A 14,860-nucleotide genomic window follows, 5' to 3' on the forward strand; every position below is an offset into this window, starting at 1 on the left:
TTCTGAATAACATGAGGATGAACCTCTCTAAACACCTTTAAAATGAACTAGAACTGAGATATAGGCCAGCCTTTTTCATCCATCATCACCACCTGACTTCAGCAGTTCCATTGAGCTAGAATTTGTCAAAAAAAGTCAATAAATATGCAGCTTTATAGCAGAATTAAAATCTGTCAAAGCTGCAGAGGATATTAAAACCTGAGTTTAACATCTGCCTGGAAGTGTGTTGGGATTACCGTAGGTCTCACAATAACTGTTTCTAGACGGTGTGTGTCATACTTAACCAAGTACCAAATGCGTGGATATAGGTTTGTCCTATGTCACCATGACCCAAATCTCCCAGTAAAATATAATATAAATCTATGGAATTGACTGACTTATGATTCAGAGAGACTGCAAGATTAAGAACGTGAGCGGTTGGCAGAATAGCAAGACAAACACAATGCAGAGATGAAGGATAAGGAAAGTTAACCAACAGGTTCAAACTTTTCTTCTTTGTTCTAGTTCAATATTTTATATAATTGAGGACTTTTGATTGTAATAAAATGTGACCATTTGCATGAGAACAGCACTGAAAGGCTAAATACAAGCACACAGACTGCACACACAGCAGTCACGAAAATAACTTTACATGAATCCGTAACATGTAATTTAATGACAATTACAAGAGACAGTCACAGGAGTTGTTGCTGTTCTATGTAAAACATCTCTTAAGCTAGCGTTCGACAAAGAACAACAACAATGACCAAGATCCTTTCAGCAAATGGGAGCCCACAACACGCACCAAAACACCACACGCTGCTTGCGGCGTAATTTGGATCTAAAGTGTATTCAAGGCTCTTCAAAAATGATTATTTTTTGTTTGAAGAAGAAAAAAAAAAGCTTTACAAAACTCCTTTATCTACTTTTGTTTAATTTGCTTCTCCATGTTTTCATCGCACATCTGTTTTTGTAAGAACTAATCAAGTCCAGAAGCAGAATTTATCAAATGAAAAAAAAAGACTTCAGAATCTTCAGAACAACTAGAGAAGTAAATGTTTTTTGGTGGTACACCCCACCATTTTCATACATTAAGACACAAATATATGCTGCAGAAAAATAGAAGAGAATAAAAATGAGTATACGTCACTACCAAATCTGAGTCCCTGTTTGGTCAAAGTTCAACTGGTGTAATTTTCAGCGCGATTAAAAACTTGCGTAAAGGGTCAATGCGAGACTTTTGAATGTGGAAGCCCAAAACGCGGATATACACGTGCTTACATAGACTTTTCATTGAAAGTGGTTGCTGTAATGCAAATCTCCGAGCCTGGTGTGAACGTAGCATTAGTCGAACTATGTGACACATAAAGGTTTTTCCCAGTAAAAGACATCTGATGGTAAATGTTTCACATGGACAGATAAAAAATACTTTTATCATTTAAGATTTTAGAGTAAGAATGGTTACAGACATTGACTTTCAGAAAATGGGTCCTCATTTTTTACAGGTTAATTGTAAAAAAAATGACCAAAATTGCCCACAAAATGTAAATCTGATGAAGAACCTACAGTGTGACAGAAGGGGCTACAGCATTTTGTGGTAAACAAGTGCAGCATTGACCTGTTATGACACAAATAGGGCTTTTTTTAAACACTTATTTCAACAAAATCTGATGCATGACTGACATATAATTTCCTATTAAACCGGATCAATGGATCAACCGCATGTTTGCATTTTTACAGAGAAGTTCTCATGAAAGCATAAACATTTTTAAATCTGAAAATGTTTTGGTTTCTTCCCATTTTCAGATTTGACCATGTTCTTTACTGAAATCCCCAAACAGTTTTATAAATGAGACCCCTGTTCAGTTCAGCTATCCTGTCTTTGGCTTTTTGCTCCGTCCACTAAGGCTGAGCACATTTCCTAAACTTGCTGATACAAGTCCTTTTTTTTCTCCCTCTGCTGAGACTTATAGATACTTTATATATGAATTATAATAAGTTCCCTTAAGATGCATTCAGTCAGTCACAGTTAACTGTGCATGACACACACACACACACATCGCTTGTGCAAATGCACAGGTTTACACAGGACCTTCCTTCAATGCTCGCACACCTTGCATTAGAAGAATCCCTTTCAACACTACCTATTCCTGTCAGAGCTGGTTGGGATTAAAGGACAGAAGCTATTTATTTATAGTTTTAAGTCTTTACAAATACAGTCTCCACTTCCCTCTGTAAGAAATTGTAAACTAGCACATTATGTTCACACTGACCAATTCAAGATAATGCTTGTTGGAACCCACACATTTTCATATTTATATGTACTGTAGATGTGTTTTTAAAGGAATTTTCTTCTCTGTCACACTCTTACACATACTCCCTTCTGGAGACTCTGATAGTGCTGTCTCTGCTTCAAAGTGTGCTGAATGTACTAAAATCCACTGCTTTGGATGTTTTATCAACTTCCACCAGAAGGGGGCGTTAAAGCTCCACAACACAATCGCTGCTCAGGTGGGCAGTGTCACTTTGGAACACATCTCTCCTTACTTTGTCTTTGTCTCTCCCTTTTTCTGTTCATCAAATTCCTAATTATATATTTGCTGGCCATTTTCCTTTTTGAACCAGTCAGTTTTTTCCCTTTTGTCTTCAAACATGAACATAGAGTCCGTTTTTTAACTTTACTTTCGCCTAGAAGCCCCTCACCACAGCAAGATATTCAAACCCATTCACACAAGGGCTGGGCGGGGAAAGTTCAGTACTAATTTCAGTTCTGAAATGTCATTTTGTTGGATAAAAATATTATTGCATTGAAGGACAGGCTTCTCTGCAGTAAACAGATTCTCAGTAAAATCGGAATTCTTTAAACTAAAGTTAATAGTTGCAATCATGCCAATGCACGTCTCTGGAGGGACTGATGGGCTGCAGACCCCTCACATGCATTCTGGAGAAACTCATATCCATAGAACACTTAAGTTTATCCCCTTTCTGATTTAACAGCTGTGAGAGTAACTATAAAAAATGTAAAAGGACTATTTAACACGGTTGTTGGTTGTTGTTTGACTTTTGGCATATCCCTTTAGGGGTCGCCATGTCATAATAACCTTTACTGATTCGCACAGGTGGTTTGGCAGAATTTTTTATGCCGGATGCCCTTCTGGACACAACCCTGTATTTCATCCGGGCAGGGGACCAGCACGGGGAAATCCAGATTTGGGCCCCCTTGTGGCTACATAGTTAGGCAGTCGTGAAGGGTCTTCCCTGAGGACCCAGACTAGATGAAGCTCATCATACCCCCTGGGAAACTTACCCTGGTTTCCCATGCGCCAGTCCTACATGCAGCCATTTAAGCTAGTTTGCATGGTTCTTAGTGCTTCTGTCAAAAAGCAAGAAAGTAACTGAGTTCCCTTGAAAAAGACTTTTCTCCTTTATGCACCTCTTGTTCTCGCCAGTGAAAGTTTGAGCTGTGAATAAAAAAAATAAAAAAAAGATGAGCACTGCCACTTCTCCAGGCACTTTTTCCAAAGAAAAAAATAAACTGTTTTGTAACAATATTTTCAACCCAAACATGCAGTAAAAACTGACAAATTCCTAGCTGATGTTAAGTATTGCCAAATAATGTCCCAGTTCTTTATTTGGTTTTATTTTGAAAATGTCTGCATTGGTCTTTTATTGTGCACACATCAAAGAATTAAGATGGTGAAAAAGTAGAGTGTGCCATAATAATTAAAAAGAATGCAGGAAATGACCTAGAAATCTGCTGAAATCTAGTATCATACTAAAAAAAAAGAAAAATAATAATATTAGTTTATTTCATCCCATGTATTCCAGAAAAAAACCTTAAATGCAAAGCAGAAATATTCTGCATTACATTTTTAAGGGTTATTTGTTCTACTTATACATCAAAAATGTTTTTTAAAGTGTCACATAGACTATTTGCGAAAACATTAGAAACTTCATGTAATATTAACCAATTTTACTTTGAGGTTTATTTTCATCTTTACTGTTATGCTTTCCAGAAGCCTCCCAATGTAATTCCGTGTCAATGCACTCATGCGTCGTACTGACAAATGACATGTTCGACAGATCCATCTTTGCATTTAAAACTATTTTATTTTGAACTTTTGCACGAACTTGGTGGCGTAGCCTTTTAAATTTAAGTGTACTATACATTTTTGGAGTTTGTTTTGGCTTTAATGTTTCCCTGTTCCATTTTTTTTCTTTGGTAATGGTTTGTAAACAGATGCATGCCCATTATCAGACAGCATACATACATTAGCATTGCCAATAATGCACTAACTTTTAATGTGAATAACAACTGAAGATATTAAGAGAGCAATAAAATAGTGACAGGTGGAAGAACATGAACTGATTATTTTATAATTGCATATATAACAACCATAAGTTACTGTGTAACCATTGAGTTAGCTATCTGCAAGATTATAATATATCACATTAGAGCCTGAGCAGTATTCAAAATACTAACAATCAAAATTCTACTAATAACCCATTTCTAGGATAAATCATGCGGTTGGCAAAACAAAAAGACTACATAACATAAAAAACTGCAATGTTATGATTATGCAAGATTATTGCTTTACAAGGTAAATCTTAAAAAGAATGTTTAACGGCTCTAGGTCCAAAAGAGACATGATGAAGTAAAGCTGTTTATCATCAGCAAAGATGTGAAAATCGCATTTGTCTATTTTAATTAACTCCCTAACAGTCAACATATAAAAGTATTGGCCCTAAAATTGATTCTAGAGGTTTTTCCCAAAGTGTATTTGTTGGATCCAAAAGCGTAGGTATTCATGCTTAAAAAAATCTTTAATCTGTTTGACAGAAATAAAACCATTTGAGACATATACCCTAGAGGAGAGTTTCCCAATCTTGGTCCTCGGAGAACACTGTCTTGCATTTTTTTCAACCCTACCTTGTTCAAACACACCTGCCTTTGTTGACAGTCATTGTCAGGCTTCTGCAAAGCCTGATAATGAGCTGAGGTGTGCATAAGCAGGGCAACATGAACAACATGCAGGACAGTGTGCCTCGAGGACCAGGGCTGGGAAACACTGCCTTAGAGGCCCTCCAGACTTCTAAGAGTCTGTTCTCAAAATGGTGTAATTTACTGTATGAAAGGTATAAGATCTGTATTGGTAGCAACCGGACAGAAGCGTCTGTGAGTCCTTAGTTACCTCTGAGGTATTTGACATTTTTAGAAGAGCTGTGGTTTGTCCTAGAATCAGTTGAAGATTTTTCCAGTATACTGTATATTATTTGCTTTAAAATTCATGTAATTGAAAAAAAATAACTGTTTCTATGAAATTACCTAAAATCACAAGTTGGATATAAGTTGATAACTGTCAGTATGAGATTATTCCAACTTCAAGACAGGGTGTCTTATCTGGAAGTAGCCATCAGAAGATGGTACACTGTGGTCATAAAGGGATGGACATGGTCAGCAACAATACTTCTGCTAGACTGTTGTGTTGTAATGATGCTTAATAGTATAAAGGGGGCCCAAAGTGTGCCAAGAAACCATCCCCCACACCATGACACCACCAGTCTAAACGGTTTATACAAATCCAAATGCAAATACATGCTTTCAATGTTGCTAACGCCAAATTATGACCCTATCATATGGATGTCACAGCAGAAATGGAGACACATCAGTCCGAGCAATGTTTTTTTTAAATGTGCTTTAGTCCAAATTTACTGCTGTAACCCATCTGCCTCAAGGTTGGACGTGTTTTGCGTTCTGAGATGATCCTCTGCAGACCTCGGTAGTAACGAGTGGTTATTTGAGTTCCTGTTGCCCTTCTATCAGCTGGAACCAGTCTGTCCGTTTTCCTCTGACCTCTGGCATCAACAAGGCATTTCTGCCCTCAGAATAGCCGCTCACTGGATATTTTCTCTTTTTCTGTCCATTCTCTGTAAACCCTAGAGATGGTTGTGGGTGAAAATCCCAGTAGATCAACAGTCTCTGAAATACTCAGACCACAACCATACCACGTTCAAAATCACATCAATCACTTTTTTCTACATTCTGATGCTTGGTTTGAACTGGAGCAGATTGTCTCGACCATGTTTACATGCCTAAATGCATTAAGGTAATGCCATGGGATTGGCTGATTATAAATTTGCGTTAATTAGCAGTTGGACAAGTAGGCCAATAAAGTGGCCAGTGAGTGTGTATTAGTGTTAATCCATCACTTAAGAAAAAAAAAAAAAACTTAAAGAATGAAATAATACTTTCTGAATGATGTCTTCCTCGTTACAAATCATATAATATAGGAACAAATGTAGATGTACATGGCTAAGTTTTCACAAAAAGAGTTCATTCTCTGTTCTTCGCAAAGATGAATCAAAATTATCCCTGAAAGAAATTTCAGTAAGACAACTCATGCAGTAAATACATTTATTTTCACATTCATTTAGTTTAGCATAAGGCTCCGTTTAATTACATTAGACAAGATCTCCATAAAACGTTTAGGTAGTAAACTACCCCAACGGAGCTCACAGGTAGAAGCCGGGGAGGAGGGTGGGGCGACGAATGCAGCGCTTGCGGTAAAAGAAGAGACGGGAAAAACTTGCACACCTGGACTTAAATAGGACACTGTACCGGTGAGTTGATTATTGAACCGCCCTAGGGAGGAGTAACCAAAATAAAACGCACTGCTTGAGTAGTCTGCCTGAAATGCTCCCAAGGTCGCTCACGTCTACAAGATCTTTCATAATACTGCCACTTCTGTGCTTTTAATGTGTTTTTATTATCCCATTGAAATATATAATACACTAAGAAATATCTGTCTTTGTTAGAGAAAGAAAAAAAATATCTTCAATTTAAGGGCAACTAAGTGGCTTTTATTTTAGAATTTCATACATTTACCAGGGAGTTTAATTTTTATGCTGTTTTTGTTACATTTTTCATTCAACAAGTTTCAAAGTATTTCTTGATGCCAAATGAAACATTGCTTTTATCCATGAACATATGAAAATAGTTTTGAATATCCACAGCATAAAGTAACAGATGAACTACATTTCACAACAGTTCACTCGCTGTGACAGAGCAGTAGAAAGATATCAAACAAGCCTCTACATTGTGTCAGCTCCATCTCAGCACCTTGGGAGTCAGTCGAGAAGACTTCAAACACACCCTAATTGACACGATATCCACAGGCTGTATCTACAGGCAGGCTTGTGAACTGCATGTACCTTGGACTAAAAAAAAACTCCTTCCAGCAGAGCAGGTCTGGTAAGAACGGTTAGATTGACATTTCAAACTTCTTTCACAGCAGATCTCAGTTGACCTCCTTCACATGCAGTCATTCAAAACAGAAGGGGCTGAAAAATTCAAACTAGTATTGAACTTACTTGTTTGACTTCAAAGAAAAGTACTTTTTAGATCATACAAAGTTAGGATAACACAAAAAATGTTTGTTTTTTTTACAAATTTTTACATCTTGGGTATCTGAAAAAATGATTAAGCATTTTATTAACGTTTTCTATCTTTAGTTTCTTGTGTGATTTAATGAAACAAGGGGAAGACCACTATAATGTGATCTATTTTCTTTAAAATACCACAATTGTTATTTATACATAAATTTACTATAATGTACATTTGTAAGGCCACAGTTTAGACAACATCTTTTATCATTTTAATTAAAAAGCAAGAATTTTCTTTGACCTGGAATTTGTTTGACCTTATTTCTAGAAATTGGTATTTTAGAAGGGAAAAAAAATGTTGCCAGTGTAGCAGGTTGGATATTCACGTCATTCTAAGTCAGGTGATGGAGGGGGCCTGTGTGTGTCATAAACAAAACTAGCAATAAATAAATAAAAAGGTCTAGCCATATTCAGAGGCATATATCTTAGTGATACTCTCAAGAACAGGTGAGAAAAAAAAGGAGTGGCTCTAAAGACCAGGGGCCTCATTTATAAACGTTGCGTACGCACAAAAGAAAGCGTACGCCACTCTCTACGCAATAGCTGAGATTTACAAAAAGCAATACGCCAGAGCATACTTGACGGGAAAATGTGCGGTCCTTCACGCAAGCTCTGACCCAGACGTACGCACAAAAACGGATGAAATGACAAACGGCGACGCCGTCGGCAGATGGAAGAAACACGTGAAAGTGAAAATGACAATACTGCCTCTCATAAATAACATGAAGACTTCACAAAGCAAGTCTTACAATTAACAGCCTACACGAACACCCGTTTGATCAATCAGCAGTGAAACAAAAAAAAAAATCAAACAAAAACTACAACAGAAATTCAAATGAACACTTATTTGCAAAAAGAAAAGTGAAATATGTTCTGCAATATTGGCATGTTGTGCAATTCATCCTCATAAATAATATAGTTAACAGAACGAAATAATGTATAAAACACATATTCCCGTCAATGTGTCCGTCTGGCGGAGCAGATATAGGTGCAATTAGACAGACAGACAAACGGACATATTAATTGTCCCCTGGGGAAAGTTGTTTTCATGGTAAAACATTTCTTCATAAGCTACAGAATTATGGTATTCATGCATATGCCTTTAGTTTGTTTTATTTTTGATAAAACAATGGCGTATGTCTCAACCATTCAGAAAGCAACAAGAAATTACATATGCGCTGATCAATTTCCCATTTCCACGTCGATTATTACCGACATCTGTAGCTTGTCAGATGTAATTAAATGGATGGAAATCAAATGCCCCATCACAGTGCGTAATGACGCACAATGGCTGATCTTGCACTCTTAGAAGATGTGGCAAATGGAAGATTTTGGAGTGAACGCATCTTTAGACAGCAAGAAAACTTGCTGGCAAACGAGGACGAGTGGCTTATGAGCCGGTTCCGACTTCCTCGAGCCGTACTGTTGGCGCTTTTGGGGGTGTGTCACCCGGTGCATCTGGCGCGTCGTGTCCCCCTCCGCCTCAGTCACCACTCCACTTAAGGGATTCCCCAATTATTGCCGCCAGTCTGTCATCAAGAGGGGTCAGCTCCGGTGTTCCGCCCCCCCCCCACACCCCCACACGTGGCAGACACACTCTGGCGATGCAGCGCCAGACGTTTTTTCGCCTCGACTTTGATGTCCGACCATTTCTTTTTTATTTCGGCCACGGTCCGAGGTTGTGAGGCTACAGCATTTACGGCGTCTGCCACCGTTTGCCGCTCACGTGCCTTTTTGCCATTAGTAATGCCCACACTGTGCCCTCCAAACAACACTTTTCTCCTCTTTTCCACCTCGCCAATGATAACTTCTACTTCACATTTTGTGAAGTTACGTTTTTTTTGATTTCCTTTCTGTGTTTGCCATGGTTTCGCAATCAATGAATATTCATTTGTGGGCGTTTCATGGACTATTTATGGGCAACTATGGGCGTGTCATGAAGCCGCAAAAGCTGCACTACATTTAGGATTGGTTGTGATTTATTAAGGGAAAGATGCGTAGGATGTGCGTGATTGTTCTGATTTATCTCTTAAATTCTCTCAGTTCTAACAAAAATACCAGCTAAAGCTCGTCTTTAGCGGTGTAGCTTTCCACAGAGTCCGGTATCAGACCGTGGAACAAGTGAACAAAACAATGAAGCTCAGAGACGCGAGTCTGTCTGCGTTCGGCGGCTGTTTGCACTACATCTCCCATGATGCATTGGGTTAAACTGACAGCGTCTCAGCGGACAATGAGTCTCTCCTCTTAACGTCTTGAAACAACATCAAACAGTTTTGAAATCTTTTAACTCAACTTTTATTACATCTTTTAGAAAAAACAGCTACAACTTCCAGCTTTTTCTGCCACAATTATCACATAAATGCATGTAAGATTGCAGAGGGGCTGTAGATCAATACAGACTATGAGTTTCTCTGTTTTTTTTACATTTTTGGATGCTGGTGTGCCGCAGGATTTTTGTCAAGGTTAAAGTGTGCCGTGGCTCAAAAAGGTTGAAAAACACTGTTCTAGCTGACCTCAACAGAATGGACAGAACTGCAACAGGAGTTTGGCCTTGCATGGAAATGCAGGGTCTGGCATAAATAACTGTAGTAAAGAACTACCACTTCAACAGGGAATCTCTTGCTGGGTCAGGGTTATTCCACCAGGAAACAGTGGACTCTTAACATAACTGACAATAAATGATGACTTGACAGACGATTGAACTCAAATGCGACAGAATCAAACAAAAAACAAAAAAAAGGAGGATGACAAACCGATTACGTGACAGAGATGGACTGCAAAAACACTCTTAACTGTGGGATCATTAACTAACACAACACAGATTGACAGCTTAAACTATCTGGGTTTGTGACATAACATTCACTTATGGGCAGCAATCCTCAGCCAGGGAGATGAAACAGACAAAAAAGAAACAAAAAAAGAAAAGTAAACCCTACACAAAGTACTGATAATTTGTTTTGGTGACACCAGTAAAATACATAAATGTTCACTGAACAGTGCTATGTATTTACTGTACAGATTCAACTGTTAATCTTTTTGAATCGATAGGACTATGAAAAACTATTTTTTTAAAGCTGTTATTGTGTCTTTAAGTGTCAAAATAGTTTATAAATGAAGATTTATAAACTATACTAACTGATATACTAACTGATATTATAATAGGGTTTTAATGTTTTGGCTTCCTTATTTAAACCGAAAATGTTTAGAATATTACATATTTTTGTAAAATACACCCAAGTTCTACATAATATCCTCCATGACTTCAAGAACAAATTTTTGTCAAAACTGAAAGGGAAATTTTAAGTTAAAAAAAAGAACCCTGTCAAATGAACCCTTGAATATTCACATTTTACATTTGCATCTGTTTTGATAGAACACATGTTAAAGCTTTTTAGACTTTTTTTACAGAGTCGTGACTCGTTAGATTCCTTTGGTAGGTGCTGATGGTGAGCGATGAAGAGGAAAAGGACATGGAAGTGATTGAAACTGCAGTTAGAAGACAACCTTCCTGTCTTCTTGATGGAAACTTCAGTGAGGAGGAGTCGGCTAGATATTTTCAGGAGGCTTTGAAACAATGGAGAAGAGAGAGGAGGGATGGAAAAGTACAACCCATGGATGCAACTTTAACTCTTCAATCAGGTAAGGATTTTCCATCAGTCTCATCACTCATAGATCGTCTTTTCATATTAAATCTACTGTTCAAATGAAAACTGCTATGTCCCACATACTTAAGACAAAAGACTAAGGAGGCGCTCTGTTACAGAACTTCCGGTTTATATCTGCATTGTTAAAAACATCAATCCCTTTTTAATCAAGAAAAAAATATGTATAAAGCTAAATATATGAATGTGTTTTATTCATGGTATTTTACGCATTTTAGTCATGCTGTGTTCATGCAGTGATGGCTCTTAACATATGACCTTTTGTCAAGTCCATTGACTGTATAGGAGAACTAAGTGAGCGAGTGTGACAACACCTTTAGAAAAAACATTCCTTCCGGCTCCAGTCAACGTTTCTATGTTAGCCAATCATGAGAAGGCTTGTTTGAAGTCCACACCCCTTATGCTGCAATCACACCGGATGTGATTTGCGCATGACATACCCGTCTGCTGCCTCTCTTTTGATGTTTGTCCAATTTACTGCTTGACACCCCGGCCGCGGAGCAACCGTCAAAGTTTTTCTTGACTACATTCGTTGCCAGATCATAGAAAGCATTGATGATGTTGAGCAGGTAACTTGGATTTGTTTTGGAGAGCTCTACAGAGGTATAGGCAAGCATGTCGCTGCGTCTGGCTTCACCAGATCCTTCAGTCCCTCCTGGTGCAGTGTACTCCATTCTGAGTGGGAGCTCCGCTTAACGGCTGGTTTAAACGTTACTTCTGTCTGTCTGTGGCCCAGTTTGAGCATTAATCAGAGAGGGGAAAATGAAAATAAAACTGGAGGATCTTTTTTATTATTGTCTTGATGAAAGTAAGAAAAACATCATAAGCCCATGAAGCTGGAGTGATTGCGCCTGCTATGACAGCACCCGTGGCGGCCAGGGCAGTCTCCGGCAACCCCGCAGCCACAGCGGGTTATGAAAATGGATGGAAGTTCAGGAGGAAAATCCTCACATACAGCAGCCATATTGGATTTCTTTTTCTACCCTTTGATCGAGTCACTGAAAATGTCACATGCCCAAAACTTTGTCCTTGATTGCACGTCAACTTCTCTGTGCCCGACACCCAAATCGTGCCGCAGGATCTCAGATTGTGTCTGTACTTTGACTTAACATTAAAACTCGATGCCCCTTGGCCTTTTTGAGCCATCAGGCACTCCCACTGAACACGAGGGCCAAGGGGTCACTCAGTCCAATTATACATTTAATGGCCAAGTCATAGTCCAGTGATGATTATTTTTCTCATTTAGCCCAAAGCAGGTAATATTTATAGTTGTCACCAAGAATGTCATATTTTTCTTTCAGGAAAAGGCAAAAAACCTTTAGGCACTTTGAGGGAAACTGTGTTTTCCAGTCTTACTGAACGTACCAGTCAAAACATTGGTAACACTGTACCCATTTCATTAAATAAATGAATATTACAATTTGATTAGATCAGGTTTGACCTTCGCCTCACCCATAAATCAAAGTAATCAAATGCAAAATATCAGTCGGAGCAAATCAGTGCCTTGTTTTTTTTCTTTCCCTCATTCAGATTTCTGTTCACGCTGTTCCCGGTTCTTTCTCCCCTTCAGTGAACACTTTATGGTTGGGTAGTTAGTGACAGCATTTACATGAATTATGATTCTTGAGTAGCTCTGAAAAGGAGATCAGGATTCTAACTTTGTGTCTCCTTTTATGACATTGCAGTTCATCAGTACTGTTGACAAATTTAACTAAAACTTAAAAAAAGCCTAAATGTCATATGTCATCGACCATAAGGGGCGGCCATGGTACAGAGGTAGAGTGGTCGACCTCAGATCAGAAGAATGCAAGTTTGGTTCCCGCCCTTTGCGCCTCTGTTAAAGTGTCCTTGGGCAAGACACCGAATCCCACATTGCTCCTGGTGGTTGGCGCCAGTGCTTGGCAGTGGAGCTGCCATCAGTGGGTAAATGTGTGTGTGAATGGGTGTGACTGTGGAAGGTAATATATATAAAAGTATAAACCATTAGGGGCAGTAAAGAAAGGAAAATAAAGATTTTTTTAAAGTTTTTTTTTTTAATTAAATTACACTGACCAAAAATATAAACGCAACACTTTTGTTATTGCTCCCATTTATTATGGTATGAACTCAAAGATGTGAAACATTTTCCACATACATAAAATAACCAGTTCTCTGAAATGTTGTTCACAAATTCAAGATTCAAGTTTTTATTGCCGTTTGCACATGCGGTACATCGGAATTTGTCTTTGGCATCTCTCATGTCAGGGTAGGTTAAAAAAGGACAAAAGAAAAATTTGAAGAAGAAATAATAAAGAAAATAAAAAAATAAAAAAATGGAGTTAAAAGTCAAAATTAGACGACAAATTTACATGGTGTATAAAAAAATATAAATATCAGTAAAATATGATAATGAATATTGCAGAGACCCAATTTGTACAGAAGCATTATTGCACATAGAATTATTGCACATATTATTGTTTATTGCACTTAGTAATTTAGTCCAGTTTTCCCTCTCTGATGTCCTTTGCCAGCATTCTGATTGCTGTTGGGAAGAAGCTGTCGTGGAAGCGTGTGGTGTGTGCGTGGATGCTTTCAGGCCTGCGGCGTCTGAGGTTGTGGCCTGAGTCCACACATTGAATCAGTCCATGAGCAGGGTGGTGTCTGTCTCTGATGATCTTAGTCACTCTCCTCCTGCAGCGCTGTTTGTAGATGGTGTCCATGGATGGTAGGTTGCAACCTATAATTTTTCCAGCTGTATTAATGACCCTCTGCAGCATCTTCTTCTCTTTTAAGGTGGTGTTACCGAACCAGGCTGTTAGTCCGCTTGTGAGGATGCTTTCCACAAGCCCCCTGTAGGCTTGGGTGAGGGTCCGGCGCTTGAGACCGGCCTTCTTCAGCAGCCTGATGAAGTACAGCCTCTGCTGGGCTTTCTTCACTGTGGCAACAGTGTTTTTTCCCAGCTGAGGCTGTTTGTGATCTGCAGACCAAGGAACCGGTGGCAGTCGGTCCGCTCCTCCACAGTCCCGTTGATGATGAGCGGTTGATGTGGCGGTGCTTTCCTTCTAGTCCACGATTATTTCTCTCGTTTTCTCTACGTTGAGAACAAGGTCGTTGTCCTCTCCGTAGATGGTGATCCTGTGCACGAGGTCTCTGTATGCAGACTCGTCCCCTCCTCTGATGAGGCCGAGGACTGTTGTGTCGTCTGCATACTTAATGATGATGTTGTTGGAGTCGGGGGAGGTGCAGTCGTGGGTGTAAAGTGAGAAGAGCTTTGGACTGAGGCAGCACCCCTGTGGTGTACCAGTGCTGACTGTCAGCTCAGCAGAAACCTTCTTTCCCATCCTCACCACCTGTGGTCGGTCAGTGAGAAAGTCAAGAATCCAGTTTCTGGTGGGTGTTGGTATTCCCAGATCTGCGAGTTTATCAGTCAGCTTCAGGGGCCTGATGGTGTTGAAGGCAGAGCTGTAGTCCAGGAACAGAATCCGGGCGTATGTGTTCTTGGTGTCCAGATGTTGCAGGGTGGAGTGAAGTGCCAGTGCCACCGCATCTTCTGCTGATCTGTTGGGGCGGTAGGCGAACTGGTGGGGGTCTACTGATTCGTCGACCAGGGAGTTGATGTGGGACAGAACCAGCTTTTCCAGACATTTCATTGCTGCAGGGGTGAGAGCCACGGGTCTAAGGTCGTTCATCACTGCGACGTGTGTTTTCTTCGGGACCGGCACGATCACAGAGGACTTGAAGATACGGGGCACTGTTTCCTGCGATAGCGAGAGGTTGAAGATGTCTGTATACACCTC

General features: G+C 39.3%; 1 protein-coding gene and 1 long non-coding RNA gene across 5 annotated transcripts in view; one reads left to right on the forward strand and one right to left on the reverse strand.

The window, feature by feature from the left end:
• Positions 1-14,860, reverse strand: part of LOC110016249 (uncharacterized) — a 75,229-nt gene that overhangs the window by 22,855 nt on the left and 37,514 nt on the right. The window lies entirely within an intron of this gene.
• zbbx (zinc finger, B-box domain containing) overlaps positions 1-14,860 on the forward strand; it is a 56,295-nt gene that overhangs the window by 11,870 nt on the left and 29,565 nt on the right. For all 4 annotated transcript variants that reach the window (XM_020708420.3, XM_020708419.3, XM_078929621.1 and 1 more), the window contains exon 6: positions 10,860-11,061. In XM_020708420.3, the coding sequence (XP_020564079.1) occupies positions 10,860-11,061 (202 nt within the window). The remainder of the gene's footprint in view (positions 1-10,859; positions 11,062-14,860) is intronic.

This window comes from Oryzias latipes, chromosome 13 (assembly GCF_053564925.1).
Source record: "Oryzias latipes strain Hd-rR chromosome 13, Olatipes_Hd-rR_3.1".
Taxonomy (NCBI): Eukaryota; Metazoa; Chordata; class Actinopteri; order Beloniformes; family Adrianichthyidae; genus Oryzias; species Oryzias latipes.